This window comes from Bos javanicus, chromosome 10 (genome assembly GCF_032452875.1).
Source record: "Bos javanicus breed banteng chromosome 10, ARS-OSU_banteng_1.0, whole genome shotgun sequence".
Taxonomy (NCBI): Eukaryota; Metazoa; Chordata; class Mammalia; order Artiodactyla; family Bovidae; genus Bos; species Bos javanicus.
Window position 1 is genome coordinate 99,920,061 of NC_083877.1, and position 16,868 is coordinate 99,936,928.

The 16,868-nt window shown below is 38.9% G+C and overlaps 1 protein-coding gene across 11 annotated transcripts in view; it reads right to left on the reverse strand.

Moving 5' to 3' along the window:
- The window catches only part of EML5 (EMAP like 5), a 159,899-nt gene that overhangs the window by 40,293 nt on the left and 102,738 nt on the right, over window positions 1–16,868 (reverse strand). For 8 of the 11 annotated variants that reach the window (XM_061429644.1, XM_061429643.1, XM_061429645.1 and 5 more), the window contains exons 22-27: window positions 9,293–9,445; window positions 8,465–8,596; window positions 6,225–6,313; window positions 5,253–5,429; window positions 2,698–2,899; window positions 1,863–1,989 (exon numbers count right to left, since the gene is read on the reverse strand). In XM_061429644.1, coding sequence (XP_061285628.1) covers window positions 1,863–1,989; window positions 2,698–2,899; window positions 5,253–5,429; window positions 6,225–6,313; window positions 8,465–8,596; window positions 9,293–9,445 — 880 coding nt within the window. Of the gene's footprint in view, window positions 1–1,862; window positions 1,990–2,697; window positions 2,900–2,923; window positions 3,825–5,252; window positions 5,430–6,224; window positions 6,314–8,464; window positions 8,597–9,292; window positions 9,446–16,868 lie in introns of those variants that run through there. The other 3 variants (XM_061429651.1, XR_009738865.1, XR_009738864.1) reach the window with 3 other exon arrangements.

Below are 16,868 nucleotides of genomic sequence, written 5' to 3' on the forward strand. Positions count from 1 at the left end.
GATAGCATGTTCAAAAGCAGAGACATCACTTTGCCAACAAAGGTTTGTCTAGTCAAGGCTATGGTTTTTCCTGCGGTCATGTGTGGATGTGAGAGTTGGACTGTGAAGAAGGCTGAGCGCCGAAGAATTGATGCTTTTGAAGTGTGGCAAAACTGAACTGATGGCTCTAATTAATAAATATACAGGTAGTATTTATTACTCTGTGGATATTTAATTTCAGTACTAAAAGAAAAAGCTCTTAGGGAGTTCCCTGGAGTCCAGTCATTAGGACTCAGCACTTTTACTGCTGTGGTCCTGGGTTCAATTCCTGGTTGGGGAACAAAGGTCTCACAAGTAGTGTGACATGGCCTAAACCACAGTAAAAAAAAAAAAATTTTTAAAGGAAGTCTGTCAGTATTAACCAGATATCTCCTTAGGTTACTTTGTATTTTAGTCCAAGAAAGGGGTGGTGGAGAATTACTACCTAAATTCTTTATATACATTACTTCATTTCATGACATACTCCATAAACTGTGGATTATAATATTTATTTTACCTCTGAGGAAACTGAGGCTCAGAGAGAATGAAAAGTTTCTCAAGGTCAACAACTGGCAAATAATAAAAATGAGTATTTTAACCCATTTGCATGCTAAGTTGCTTCAGTTGTATCCAACTCCGTGTGACCCCATGGACTGCAGCCTACCATCTCCTCTGTCCATGGGATTCTCCAGGCCAGAATACTGGAGTGGTTGCCACGCCTTCCTCCAGGCAATCTTCCTGACCCAGGGACTGAACCTGTGTCTGCCTGCACTGGCAGGTGGGTTCTTTACCATTGGCACCACGTGGGATCTTATTCCAAAAACTATGCCCTTTGAACTGTCTTCAGAGTCAAGTCACCTCAACCTTGAATACCGTACAAGTATTTAGATCATGGTATGTTCAGCATTAAAAAAAAAAACATACCTCTAGTTTAATATTCTGCCCCTTCTTATGCCTTTATGGCTTCCCTGATAGCTCAGTCGGTAAAGAATCCACCTGCAATGCAGGAGACCAGGGTTCAATCCCTGGGTCAGGAAGATCCCCTGGAGAAGGAAATGGCAACCCACTGCAGTAATCCTGCCTGGAAAATCCCATGGACAGAGGATCCTGATGGGCTACAGTCCATGGGGCCACAAAGAGTCAGATACAACTTACACCACAAACAGATCATCACTGTTCACCCCCGTTTTAAGTGACTCTATGCAGTTCACTGATCCATATGCCTCTTCACTGTTTTCTATCTTCTCTAATGATTTTAAAAGCATCAGGCTCACAATTTTTCTCTTGATCTGTCATTACACTAAGATACTTTATTAAATGAAGTTCTCTTTCCTCATAAGACTGCAGTGCACATAGCCTTATTTTGATTTGCCAATTCTTGACAAAGACCAATAATTCCCAGAGACAAGCTATACTTCAACTTGCCTTTTTGGAAAAAATTAAAATAATGACTTTCTATCCTTGATCAAATGCACATGGATAAAAAGGCCTTTTCAAAACTTAAGCATCTCTCTGGTTCATGTGCATCCTAAAACATACTAGGTATTAGATTCAGTTTGTATTATTTCTTGAAACCCTACCACATATATTTATAAAAGTTAGCAAGTAAGATTCCTTTAATCATACAGACTTTATATATAGCATCATTCCCTAAGCTACTTGCAAAGGACAGCGTCATTACCAAAAAGTATTTCAGGACAAACATGCTTTCTAAGAGAAGCTGGGGCTGTAACATGCAAGAGCACCACCGATACTTATTTTCTACAAAAAATTCATTCAGTTAAACAATTCAATTTCTAATACTGATAACTTTTTCTTCATCTAGTTTTAAACTTGATTGTTACCTCTCATCAGTTGAGGGTTCTTTTTGTTGTAAATGAGGCTTGATTCCAAACATTGGGCGAATATTTGTTGATAAGGCTCTGATGGTGTAACTGATTTCATTCTCCCTTGTGACATCACTGTCATAGCCTAACATCAAAATATAAGAATTATTCTCTACGTTATAGCTGAGGATCTCAATTATGATCTTAAAAATCAGATACAAGGACATTAAACAATATGAAATAAGTTAAATACATCGTGTTATGGTCAAATTATGAAATAACAAACAGCCAGTAAAAATGATGTAGAAGAATATTTAGTGATAAAGAATGCTGATTAAGTGATAATAGCAAGCTACAAAAAAAAAACCCTCAATATGATGCCATTTTTGTAAAAAAAAAAAAAAAAAGATAATGTATATAAATACACATACCCCTATGGGTAACATCTCAAATGTTAACAGAAGTTACCTCTCTGAGTGTTCAAATTATGGATGCTGTGTTCATTTTTTTATTGCAAAATGTACTTTCTAACTTTTCTACAATGAGTGGGTATTACTAGTATAATAGGAAAAACACAGAATTATTTTAAAGGATGAGGTTCAATACTATAAATTTATTTTAGTAGTGCTTCTTTAAAGTATGATTATCACACACTGCTAAATGAAGAATAAGTCATCAGTATATGCCAACCTGTTATTTTAGAGTCGCAAAAAAAATTCTGGTGTTAAACAGACCAAAAAGACTGAAATGATAATTATTCAAGCATTATTATTACTTATTAAACTTCTGCAGTTTAAATCAGTTGTGCTAAATTTTTTCTATGTTTTTGTTAAAATACCTTAAAATGACATACCCCCATCTTCTTCAGAATCTATATCAGATTCTTCGCTATCACAAGGTCTTTTTTCTCGATAGCCCTCCATTTCATTTGTCCAAACCATTAAAGACATATCTGCGCCTCCTAAGGTAACCAACATGCTGTCATCGTAAGTCCAGCGAACATTTGTGACATGTGTACTATGGGCCACGTACCTCTTAAACTTTCCAAATTTTCCCTAAAAATTAAAAAAAATTCAAATTTCTGAGAAATTTTATTACTTGAAAAGTTTTTATAATTTTGAACTTCTTTCTTAATCTCTGATTGGAAATTAATCATTGCAAAGGCACTTTGTTAAAAAAAAAAAAAAGAGAGAATACTGAAACTCACTAAAATAAAAAGTAACCGCTCCCAAACTTAGTGAAGATAGGATAAACTAGTATTTTTGCACTCTGCTGTGCTATGGGCATAACTCTTTTGGAAATCAACTTGGTATTCTACATTGAAAAATATGAAAATGCTGACCTTTGTCTCACCAGCCCTTTTTAAGAGTATATGCTAAGGAGACCTTATCTATACAAAAAACATTCACCATAGTACTGACTTACAGCAGTGAAACATTTTATTTTATTTTGAAACATTTTAAATACTGTAAATATTCAACATAGTAATAGTTAATTATGGTGGATATCTTTAAAAAAACAATGGCTATGCAGACATATTATTGTCAGAAAGAAACACAATAACTGGGAAAATCAGGATACGAATGCCTATGTACATACAGCACGGCCATATTAACAAAAAGTAATTAGCAAACATTTCACTATATACTCATGTACATATCTTTCATTGTAATTCATTAGTGTGTTTGATTATAAGCAGATGTTACACACAGTAGTGTATTTTTCTTTTAAATATAAGGACAAATCCAAGATACTGATAACTTTTAAATCTAGAACACTAGCACTACTGGATTACTTAGGTAAATTTCAGATCAACACGGTGATCTGAAATTTTATATGGATATCTTCTCAAGGGTGTTAAAATAAGACATGTCTTAAATAAACAAAACGTGTTCAGTCGCTCAGTCGTGTCCAACTTTGCAACCCCATGGATTGTGGCCTGCCAGGCAAGTATACTGGAGTGGGCTGCCATTTCCTTCTCTAGGGAAACAAAACATAGTAATAGTTAAATTAGTGGATTCTTTGGAAACGAGGAGTCAATAAAATCAGCTGAAATCGAAGAGAAATCTGTCATGAAAACACCAGAAGAAGATCATTTCCCTACGATTTTCTGGTTCTTGCTAGTAAGGAGAAGAAGAAATCTGTGGACCAGCATTCTAGAACATACTCTTAGGGCTTCTACACCATCTAGAACACTAAGAGTGAAGCCTTTATTAATAAATGTCTTGTTGGAACATTCGTGTCAAGTAAGGTTCTACAACTTCAGTGTATCTAAAACAAGGACTTGTGAAATATTTTCTTGGGTACCTGAGTTCTCTATGGGAATTTTTAAAACTTACAGTTTCATTTCAATGCTGAAATGAATTAATTAAGACCATCATGCACCGAATATCATGATTTCAGTGCCATATTTCAAACTTATATATATGTTCATGTTGGTGCTAGATTATAACATACATCTGAATTTGTGACAAGGAAATGCGTATCTATACTTGATGTCATGAATTTTATTTTTGTGCTAAGTGAAAGCCTAATGTTTCCCAGTAGTTTGAACAGAAGAAAGCAGTAAAAGGATTCAGTCATCACATAGCACACAGTTAACGTGGGCACGTACACTTCAAAGAATCTCTACAGTTTGGTTTTATAAAAATAGCATTATTCATCACATTAAACCAATGTTGTTTACTTTGATTTTAGAGGTATTATAATTTATAGTGTTTTACATTTAATCAGCGGAGAAGGCAATGGCACCCCACTCCAGAACTCTTGCCTGGAAAATCCCATGGGTGGAGGAGCCTGGTAGGCTGCAGTCTATGGGGTCGCTAAGAGTCGGGCACCACTGAGCAACTTCACTTTCACTTCTCACTTTAGTGCACTGGAGAAGGAAATGGCAACCCACTCCAGTGTTCTTGCCTGGAGAATCCCAGGGATGGGGGAGCCTGGTGGGCTGCCGTCTATGGGGTCGCACAGAGTCGGACACGACTGAAGTGACTTAGCAATAGCAGTAGCAGTATATTTAATCAGAACATTTTAAATGTTAAAGTTGTAAATATCAAGAGTTTGTATTTAGTGTTAATGATATATATTTTATCATACGAATACTAAAATTATTTAATATTAGGACTAAAAGAAGGATTCTTCTAAAAGGAATATTTATACTACTCAATACTCAGAAACCATACAATATAATATGTAACTTAAGATATGGGATCATAAATTATAATACTACTTCTAGATAAAAGCTATAAACATGATGTCAAGAACAGGAAATAAATTATGAACCTTTCATATTACAACATTATGTATTCCACATGTGATATTCATATTACAACAGTGAAACGCTATGAAAGGGCATTACCTTAACCATTTTTATAGTTATGATCATTAGAATTAAAGAAAAACACATACTTTAGCAGGATATCTAAATAACTTCACAAATCCCAAATCGTCCCCAGTAGCTAGGACTGTTTTGTCACTGGTGAGGCAAGAGGCAGTTACGTCCGTGACCTCTCCAATTACTGGCCAAATTCCCTCACAGCAGAAACCAAGCACACTTGTCCATGATGCCCAACCAATTTTTTCTGCCTAAAAAATAAAAAAAGACTGCTCTAAGTTTATAATATCTCACTCTAAAACATTAACAACAAAAAACTGAATATTCTTCTTTGTAATTAATTATAGATCTCACAAGTAAAATTAAAAGTTTAATAAAAACAGTGAAACAAATTATTAGTTGCTCTGGTTCTGTACCTTGCCAAGTCCACTAGTTCCTGCAGAAAAATTTTAACATAACTTCATTCAAGATTTATTTATCCACTGTGTATTCTAGATGCTGAACATACAGTGACAATATTAATAAATAGGACTTTTTCTGCTCTTAGAATATCAGAAACGGATTCTTTCATTTCATGTCTAAACTTCTACTAGTACTTTTATAAGCATGTTTTCCAATTAATCATTATTGGAAATTAAGAATCTGACTTACAATCCCTCTCCTTACTAAGCCACTTTCAAATTAAATTTAGTTTCTCTTCCTTGGCCGTGTCAAAAAGTTTTGCTAATAATGTCAGTCACAAAACCACACACATTTTTTTTTCTTTTTCTTTTTTCCTTAAATAGAAATTTGCCAATAAGCATCTCAGGTACATGGGTTCCAAAAGATTCGACAGAGATGCAGTAATCCAATCTTAGACGACATGTCTTTTACGTGCTATTGTATGCTTCTTGTCTTTTAAGTAAAGTAATTAGAGAAGAGCTAGCCATACAAGTAAGCAATTTATTCCTTTTCTTAACATAGCATATTTTCCTGTACCCAGACAGGCATCTGCTTTCTAACCACTATTAGTCATATCAACATTACAAGCACTACTATCTTCCTACCTCTCCACTGGGAATGGTTTGTTTTTTCCCTCTGGGAGCTTCAAAGAATAACTGTTCTTTAGCACCAGTGTTGACCTGTAAAAGCTTTCCTTAAAAAAATTAAAAAATATACACATATATAAAATATAAATACATACACAGTTAGTATGATGTTTAACTTTTTTGGGAAAAATTTAGCCTTAACATAAAACCATTTTCCTTTGCATCAACCATAATAAAGTAATTAATATATAATAAAGTAATTAAATTCCTAAATGGCTTAATGTGTGTGTGTGTGTGTGTGTGTGTGTGTGTGTGTGTGAGCACGCGCTTCCCAGGTGGCTCAGCAGTAAAGAATCTGCCAGCCAATGCAGGAGACGTAAAGAGATATGGGTTCAATCCCTGGGTGGGGAAGATCCCCTGGAGGAGGAAATGGCAACCCACTGTAGTATTCTTGCCTGGAAAATCCCACGGACAGAGGCTCCTGGTAGGCTGCAATCCATGGGGTTGCAAAAAGTCTGACACAACTGAGTGACTGAGCATGCACGTGTGTGTGAATAAGTTATTTCTGTCATCATGCATATAAAAATCCTAGAAATAAAATTTGAAGTATCATTTAAAATAGGAAAAGGAGTACATCAAGGCTGTATATTGTCATCCTGCTTATTTAACTTATATGCAGAGTACATCATGAGAAACGCTGGGCTGAAGGAAGCACAAGCTGGAATCAAGACTGCTGGGAGAAATATCAATAACCTCAGATATGCAGATGACACCACTCTTATGGCAGAAAATGAAGAGGAACTCAAAAGCCTCTTGATGAAAGTGAAAGTGGAGAGTGAAAAAGTTGGCTTAAAGCTCAACATTCAGAAAACTAAGATCATGGCATCCGGTCCCATCACTTTATGGGAAATAAATGGGCAAACAGTGGAAACAGTGTTAGACTTTATTTTTGGGGGCTCCAAAATCACTGCAGATGGTGATTGCAGCCATGAAATTAAAAGATGCTTACTCCTTGGAAGGAAAGTTATGACCAACCTAGACAGTGTATTGAAAAGCAGAGACATTACTTTGTCAACAAAGGTCCATCTACTCAAGGCTGTGAGGGGTTGGACTATAAAGAAAGCTGAGCACAGAAGAATTGATGCTTTTGAACTCTGGTGTTGGAGAAGACTCTTGAGAGTCCCTTGGACCACAAGGAGATCCAACTTATCCATCCTTAAGGAAATCAGTCCTGAATATTCATTGGAAGGACTGATGCTGAAGCTGAAATTCCAATACTTTGGCCATCTGATGCAAAGAGCTGACTCATTTGAAAAGACTCTGATGCTGGGAAAGATTGAGGGCAGGAGGAAAAGGGGACAACAGAGGATGAGATGGTTGGATGGCATCACTGATTCAATGGACATGGGTTTGGGTGGACTCCGGGAGTTGGTGATGGACAGGGAGGCCTGGCGTGCTGTGGTGCATGGGGTCGCAGAGTTGGACACGACTGAGTGACTGAACTGAACTTTTAAAATATATATTTTAACTGTATTTGGAAAAACTAATTTACAATACCATATTTACAGAGGTGACTATCTGAAACAACAACCCCTCAAAATGGAGCATTTAAAATATTAACCTTTATTCAAATTATTAACACTGACATATGCCACACATTCTGCTAAAAAACAAAGATATTCATTAAATCCTGTATGTTAAACAACTATGATAATTTTAGGGAATGTATTTTATTGAATGCTGGGGAAATTACATTAAAATTAGGAATTCCCTAGTGGTCTACCGGTTAGGACTCCGGGCTTTCACGGCTGTGGCCTGGGTTGAGTTCCCCTGATCAGGGAACTGACAGCCTGCAAGCTGCAGAGCACAGCCAAAAAACAAAGAAAAAGGTCAAACACTGCTCTTAAAAAAACCCTAATTAACAGAACTATTTTCTAAAATTTCAGTGACTATTTATATCAAACTTATCCGGCAAAAACTAGGACAAATGACTAAAAAAGAATAATATTTAAATTACTTTACAAATTAAGAATCTATCACTTACTGTACTATCATTTGAATTATATTAGACGAGGTATTGAAAAGTCTAAACTCCCAGCATTCATCTTTAGATATGAAATAAAGTAGTGAAAATCATTTTGAGAATAATGTTTCTTTTTCACAGTGCTTTTGAACTCATCTGTCGAATTATTTGTCTCTAAAGTAGCTGTACTAAATCAATGAAACTTTATCAAACAGTAAGTTACTGAAATTCTTACCTCTAATATCCCAGTCGACATGGGTTATGTAACTGGTAGCGCCTTTGCATATTCCTACTCGTTTACTGCTCATGACATTGTATATATCTATAAAGCTATCATGCGATGCTACAGCAAGATATTTCCCAGAACCTATAATAGAAACATAATTGCTTGAAATTTTCTACAGTTAGAAATATTTTTTATACTGTACAACTAGAGTTAATTTTCTTAATTTTTTTGGAGGAACTTTAGGTGTTTTGCATTTTATAAAAAGACATATGAGTCAAGCAATTAATGGTAATATTTTTCATATATAATTAACACAATGAAATAAAATTTTAATGTAGTGAGGTAGTGTGATGGAAAGAAAATGTCAAAAATTACACACAAAGTAATTTTGATATTCTTTGCATTTAACAAAACTTTAAATTTAGGAAAAAATATAAGTAAGCTAACATAAATAAAATTTGCCTTAACATTAGTAATTCCATAGTAGGTTTTGTCATTAGTAATGAATACATGGAAACTGATAAAGCAAAATTAATGTAATTTCAAAAGCATTAGGAATACAATGAAAAGTTATCTAATCCCTCATGTTACAAATGAGGAAAAGGAAGCTCAAAGAAATGCCTTGGCCCAAGTCACACAGAAACTTTAGTGACAGAACTGGCCCTAAACCAGATATTTTGCCACTGATCTACAGTGCTTTCACCTCTCACTATACTGCCTCTTCTAGTAAAAAACTAAAATTCCGAGATAAAATAACAGTAAATAAAAAATCACACATTGAGATATTCACTGTCATACTCAAATTAATAATCAAATATGATTTCAATGAGATCTTACCTGGTGAAAATCGAATATCTGAAATAACATCTTTTCTGTGGTGAAAAGAGACAAGATCTTCTAGAGTATCTGCATTTGCCATTAAGAAGCTTCCATCATTGAGACCTACAGCTAAAGCTTTACCATCAGGAGAAAAACAGCAACACCTTCCACCTAAAAAACAAAGAAAGCATGTATCAGGGGATTTTCCTCTATTAAACAAAGTATATGCTTAAGAAAACTTTGATTTCACAGAGGAGGATTCCTATGTTTATTATAGCTTCAAATCAATATTAGAAATAAAGACGCAGATAATAAAGTTTTTTATTGAGAACAATGGTACAGAATTCCAAGCATTAATTAAGACAAACCATTCCTTTTCTGAATGTAGGAAAAGTTAGTACTGATAGTGACCTTGAAAGAAACTAAGCTGATGAAAAGAATGAGAGATTTTAACTACATAAAAAGCCAATAATATAATATATGTGGAAATTTTGTTGTTTCTATTAGGGGAGTTTGCTACCTTTGCAGTTTCTATCCAACAAACAAGACATTTAAGAAATAAGGTCATCTTTATAAAAATGATTTCAAATTTAAAAAAACCTGAAAATAGGCAATTATTAGTTTAAGCCAGGAAGATTTATACACATTTTAAAACTATACATGAAGAAATCATAATATTAATATTATTAACTAAAAAAAATAAGGGTTAATGCCGAACTGGCAAACACAAAAAATGGGCTTAACCCAACAGCAAAGGATGTAGCAGGCAAACTCATAGCCCTAAGGCTTTTGATATCTTGCATAAACTCTGGAGTGGGACAGATAAGGTACAGCTGTTACAGAATGAAAAGTTATAGAATGAATTGAGAATAAGCAATCACTTTAATCAAGCATACATTAGAAATCTAGGATGTGATTTCTGATATTTAAGAGTCAAGAGATGATGGTGACCTGAAGCAGAGTAGCAGCAGTGGAAGTAGTGAGAAATGGTAGGATTTGTATACCTTTTGAAGAAAGAGATGGCAGGACCTTGACCAACTGGGAGTAAAGCAGGAAACAAGAGAGAAAAGTAGAGGCTATGTTTTTTGTTTGAATCATGATGTTATTTACTGAGATAGGAAAAACTAGGGGAGGTGTGAGTGTTTGTGGTTTTGTGCCCTTAAGAATGCCTGTGAGAAATTCAAATGAAGACATCAAGGAGGCATTTTGTTATATTAATACTTCTCTGGAGCTCAAGGGAGAATATAGGGCAGGGATATATTATACATAAAGGAGGTAGCGGTTACAGCCATGAGACTGGAGAAGGACTGTTATTCATTTACTGCCTCTCAACTCCAAATCCGCCCTTATTTTTCCTGCTCTCTGATTACTGGGGGCTTCTCAGGTGGCTCAGTGGGTAAACAATCTGCCTGCAATGTAGGAAACACAGGAGATATGGGTTCGATCCCTGGGTTGAGAAGCTCCCCAGGAAGAAAGGGCATGGCAACCCCCCCCTCCCCCCCGCCCCAGCACTCTTGCCTGGAGAACCCCGTGGACAAGAGTAGGTTGGTGGACTTCAGCCCACGGGGGCGCAGAGACACAACTGAAGCGACTGAGCGTGCACGCACTGACTGGGGCTGGACCCTACAGATGTTTTTCCTTTGCCAGCAGAGGGTGCTGGAGGGAAGGCCAAAGAAGAAGGAAGACCCTTATCTTCCTTCCGATATGCTGTAACCAGAGGGTTAATGAGGGGACAGGAGCTGGGGGTAGGGGGGTTTCTCTGCCTTCATAGCAGAAGATCTAGATCAGCCCGAGGGCAAGTTTCTTTTCTACTGGCAGGCAGTATGTTCCTGAGGCACCTATACCTTTTCCAAAGAGATCTGAATCTCCGCCCCAGGGAAGAGGGGAGGGTTCACCCTTTAAGTTTATTCCTTGATCACTGTCCATAGCCCTGTGGGTGGCAGCTGCTTTCTGCAGCTGCTACTTCCCCTTAGAATCCTCTTTCACATCTTTTAGTAGTTAAATCACCTTTCATTAGCTAACAATCCATATTAAAATTTCCCTGTTCAAATTACTGGGGTGGTTTCTGTCTGTGATTGATACACAATAGTACTAAAGTGGTCAAAGGAGGCATATTGTTAAAGATAAGATTTGCGGAATTGGTTCAGTCATGCCTTTGGGCTTCAGCGTAGTGCTGGGTCCCTGCCAATGGGAAATGGGATACAAGCCATCCAGGGTGTGCACTGGCATAGCAACAAACTAAGCTGTGCCCTGTGGGTGACTGAAGTACCCACTGCAGAAAGTGCCTGGGGAGTCCGAGAAGCTGCTGCCCTTCACCACGACAACAATGACGATGACCACGAGCTCGGCACTGTACAGAAGATTACACTGAACGCAGAGTTAACAGAATGAAATAACAAGCCCAGGTCCTTTAAACTCTCAGCATGAGTCATGGTCTGAAGAGAGAGCTTCCGTGACAAACCTAAATGAATTTCTGATGGGGCCGATACTGCCAAAAACCTAAATGAATTTCTGACGGGGCCGATACTGCCAAAAACTTACAATGGTAATTGAATTCACAGACTCGCCAAGTTTTCTTGTGTGAAAGTGAGGGCACTGGTTGGGAAAAGAACTCTTCACCATGGACTGGGAGCTCCTGGCCGGACTTCGACAAAACTGAGTCTTGATCTTCTAAGTTGTTTGGAGTTTCACTGGCAGAGCAGAGAGCTTCCTCTCCTGAAGACTCACCTTCTGCAACAGATGCTTGCAGAGGATGTCTAACCTCCTGAAAAACCATTACCATCATTCCTTTGCCGTCACTAGACCCCTAACTTGGATCAAATCTCAGCATGCTCTAAGGCAGAGGTTGGCAAACGTCTTAAAGGACCAGAGAATAAATATTTTCAGCTTTGCAGACCACATCAGCTCTGTCACAACTACTGAACTCTGCTTCTGCAGTGCAACAGCACACGGAGACAACACGTGAAAAAACGGGCATGGCTGGGTTCTGACAGAGCCTGACTTACAAACTCAGGAGGTGGAGTGGACTGGATGCATGGGCTCACCTCTGACACAGAGGAAGGGATCCTAAACCTCAGGGAGGTAAGGATACTGGAGAAGATCTTTCACATGCATCCTGCATACCCTCCCATCAATTACAGATCCCCTGAAGAAGTCCAGAAAATAGTCCCTTCACAAAAGCATTGAGAGATACATTCATTAAGGGCAGCATCTGTGTCACTGAAAAGCTCTGTGTCCTCCACTTAGAGGTCAGGAAGTGGAAATGTCACCACAGGCTCCCTGATGAAAAAGACACTCCTGGAGAAGCAGACGCCAAGCAGCAGTGCTTAATCAACAAAAACAAGGTATGTTCTTTCACCAGAAAGGGCAGGAGGGATGTACTACTAATCACAATATTTTGGCTTGTGGAGATTTCTGTTGGTGGTTAATTAATCACAGGGTCCCCAGGAATGAAATAAGTAAGTTACTAGATTAGTGTTTGATCTACATAATAGGAAAAACTCCAGACCTGGTGGCTAAAACACCCGACTTAAATCATCACAGTGGAGAGTCATAGACTCCCAGCAACTTTTCAGACCTAAGCAAATCCATATACTCAGAGCCCCCTGACTGAAGGGAAGGCCAAGTCCCAGTGAGGAAGAACTATGAAGCACTGCTGCAGGTATGTCGGTATGTAGCAAAAATCTTCCTCCAAGGTTTGGGGGCCACTTAGTAAAATGACTATGAACTGAAGAAAAGGAAAGACCCAAACTTCTAGGAATTACTAGACATGGGCTCCGCAGTGACACTAGTTCTTAAGAACACAAAATGCTGCTGTTGTACAAGCAGTAAAAGTGGGGCCTTAAGGTGATCATGTGATAGACGGATTCTAAGTCCAATTTCAAATCACAGTGGACCCCATCCAATTCCTGAAGTGGAACAGATACACTTGGCAACTTGTAGAATGCTCTACGCTGGCTCTGTGGATCCAAGGGGTAAGGAAGAACTAAATGAAAACCCGTGGAAATTTCTCTGCTACTAAGACAATAAACGGAAACAAAACCGCAAGCCTGAGAACTGCAAAAATCAGTGATATTACCTAGGACATGAAATACGCAGGAATAATAATTCCTATCATATTGTCATTGCTTGTTTGGCCTGTACTGAAGTAAGATGGAGTTAGCTAATAACTCTGGATAATAAATTTAATCAGGAGATGATTCCAATTGAAGCTACTCTTTCAGATCTTTACTAGAACAAATTAACATAGTCCCTAGCATTTTACAGCATTTTACAAGCAGCTACGGCCCTGGCCAATATGCCCTTTTATCTCCATACCAATTGTAAAGACCACTAGAAGCAGTTTGCTTTTACCTGGCTTGCATCTGTGGACACCTTCAAATCCTTGCCTCAGGGCTATTTCAACTCTCCTGTTCTCTGCCATTGGAGAAGGAAATGGCAACCCACTCCAGTGTTCTTGCCTGGAGAATCCCAGGGACGTGGGAGCCTGGTGGGCTGCTGTCTATGGGGTCGCACAGAGTCAGACACGACTGAAGCGACTTAGCAGCAGCAGCAGCAGCAGCAGTTCTTTGCCATAATAGAGTCCCCAGAGATCCTTATCATCTTGACACTCCATAAAACATCTCAGTGCTCTACTACACTGATGACATTGTGCGGAGCGGATCTGGGGAGCAGGAAGCAACAAGTACTTCAGATGTCTTAGTAGGACACAAGTGAATTAGGACAGTGGCAGATAATTTCCACAAAGACATAGGAACCCTGTCACCTCAGTGATGTTTCTGGGGATCCAATGATCTTGGAATATGTCAAGCCATTCCCTCCACCATGAAAGACAAATTGCTACACCTCCCATCACCTACCACAAACACAAGGAGCAAAATGCTTGCTAGGCCTTTCGGGAAGCAACACAGCACATCTGAGTGAGCTGCTCTACCCATGTATCAAGGTGCTTATAAGCTTCCGGTGGGGGCCAGGACAAGAAAAGGCAAGCTGACCTTCCGCTCTGATCTTAGGATCAAGCAGATTTAATGACCTTCAAAGCATCTGCGGCGCCTCTGGAAAGGTCCCAAAGGAACATACCTCAGATGGGAGAAAGGCCACGTCCTTTACAGGTAACTATTTTCCTTTTGAGACGCAGCTTCTGGATTGCTACCAGGTCTCACTAGACAGCAAGTAAATGCCTAACTATGGGATATCGGGTAACTGTGTCCCGAGCGTCCTTTCATAAACTGAAAATGACATGACCAGGCAAGTTACTGACTGGGTGTTCAGAAGAGCAATCTGTCATCAACTAGACACAGAATAGAAAAGACCAGGCTTGGCGAGATCTGGAAGTTACAAGTAATTTGTATGAACAGGGGGCTCAGAATCCTTCAGCAATAAATCCTACTGCAATGTCTCTTCTCTCTCTCAATCTGTACTGATGGCCTCAGAAGGGTTCATTATGATCAACTGAGTGAAGAAGAAAAACACTGAGCCAGATTTTCAGATGTTCCTACATGGTATGTTAGTCTTGATGAAACTGAAAGAGGAGAGTGAAAAAGTTGGCTTAAAGCTCAACATTCAGAAAACGAAGATCATGGCATCTGGTCCCATCAGTTCATGGCAAATAGATGGGGAAACAGTGGAAACAGTGGCTGACTTTATTTTTTGGGCTCCAAAATCACTGCAGATGGTGACTGCAGCCATGAAATTAAAAGACACTTAATCCTTGAAGGAAAGTTATGACCAACCTGGATAGCATATTCAAAAGCAGAGACATTCCTTTGCCAACAAAGGTCCGTCTAGTCAAGGCTGTGGTTTTTCCAGTGGTCATGTATGGATGTGTGAGTTGGACTATGAAGAAAGCTGAGTGCCGAAGAATTGATGCTTTTGAACTGTGGTGTTGGAAAAGACTCTTGAGAGTCCCTTGGAGTGCAAGGAGATCCAAGCAGTCCATCCTAAAGGAGATCAGTCATGGGTGTTCATTGGAAGGACTGATGCTGAAGCTGAAACTCCAATACTTTGGCCACCTCATGCGAAGAGTTGACTCATTGGAAAAGACCCTGATGATGGGAGAGATAGGGGGCAGGAGGAGACAGGGACAACAGAGGATGAGATGGCTGGATGGCATCACCGACTCGATGGACATGAGTTTGAATGAACTCTGGGGGTTAGAGATGGACAGGGAGGCCTGGTGTGCTGCGGTCCATGGGGTCGCAAAGAGTTGGACACAACTGAGCGACTGAACTAAACTGAACTAAAGCATCACAGCCACACTAGGGGTAACCCGGAGGGACTGTAGTAAAACTCCCCAGTGGGCAGGTCTTCAAGCAGTGCACCTGGTTTATCACTTCTGTAGTGTGAGATGACTACACAGACAGATTTATACTGATTCATTAGCAACTGTTCACTATTTGAATAGATAGAAACTGGAAGAAACAGGATTGGACGATGAGAGGAAAGGAAATCTAGAAGATAAACGTGTGGGTAAAACTCTCAGAAAGGGCATACATAGGCTGTGAAGATTTTTGTGTCCAAAATAAAGTCCAATACGTGTACCTATTGCAGAGGAAGCTCTCAATAATCAGATGGACAAAACAATATGTTTTATGGACAACAGGCAGCCTCTTTTCCTAGCCAGCTAGCACTTGCTTAGTGGGTCAAAGGTGGCAAGGGCAAAGTCTCTGCTTGGGTTCAAAACCACAGACTTTTCTTTACCACAGCTGGTCTTGGTACTGCTCAATCTGCTAACAGTAGAGACCTACTGAACCTCTGATAAGGAACCAGTCCTCAGGGAAAATAGCCCAGCATCTGGTGGCAAGCTGATTACACTGAGCCTCTTTCATTACGGAGAGGACAGAGTCATCCTCAGTGGGACAGACAGGACTTTTGGATTCACCTTCCCTGTCCACAGAGCTTCTGCTAGCACCACTATCCATGGCCAGGATACCTAATCCACCATCACCAAATTCCAAGGTTCTGATCAAGGAACTCTTTCATAGTGAAGGATGTGCAGCGTCTGGCTCATACCTACGGAATTAGCTAGTTTTATCACATACCCTCATCTTCCACAGAGGGCTACTAACAAAATGATGGAATGGCTTACTGAAAACTGATGTATAGAATCTTTTGCAAGCAATATCCTGAAAGACCAGGGTTTTGTGTTACAGGATGCAGTATATGCGTTAAAGCACAGATCATTATATGGTGCCATCTACCTCAAAGTCAGAATCCATGGGTCTAGAAATCAAGAAGTGGAGATGGGAGTCCCTCTTCTCACTATTATATCTAATTGTGTCAAATATTTTTGCTGTAAGCTACTTTGTCATAGACACTTTGCCACAAACATATTCACCACATAACTAACTGATTATGAGGCAATTTTGCTATAAGAGATAAAATAACTAGTTGACAGTCTGGTTTGACATATGCAAAACAAAAATATGAATGATGATGAATTCTTATTTTGAAACAAACTACACCAGATGAGAAAGAGGCTGAGGGCCTACAAGGCACAGAGTTGAACCCACAGATCCCATGGAACTTTAGAATGTTTATCAACAGACATGGGACAATCCATGTTCATTAGTAAAAATGTCCACCAAAGCAATCT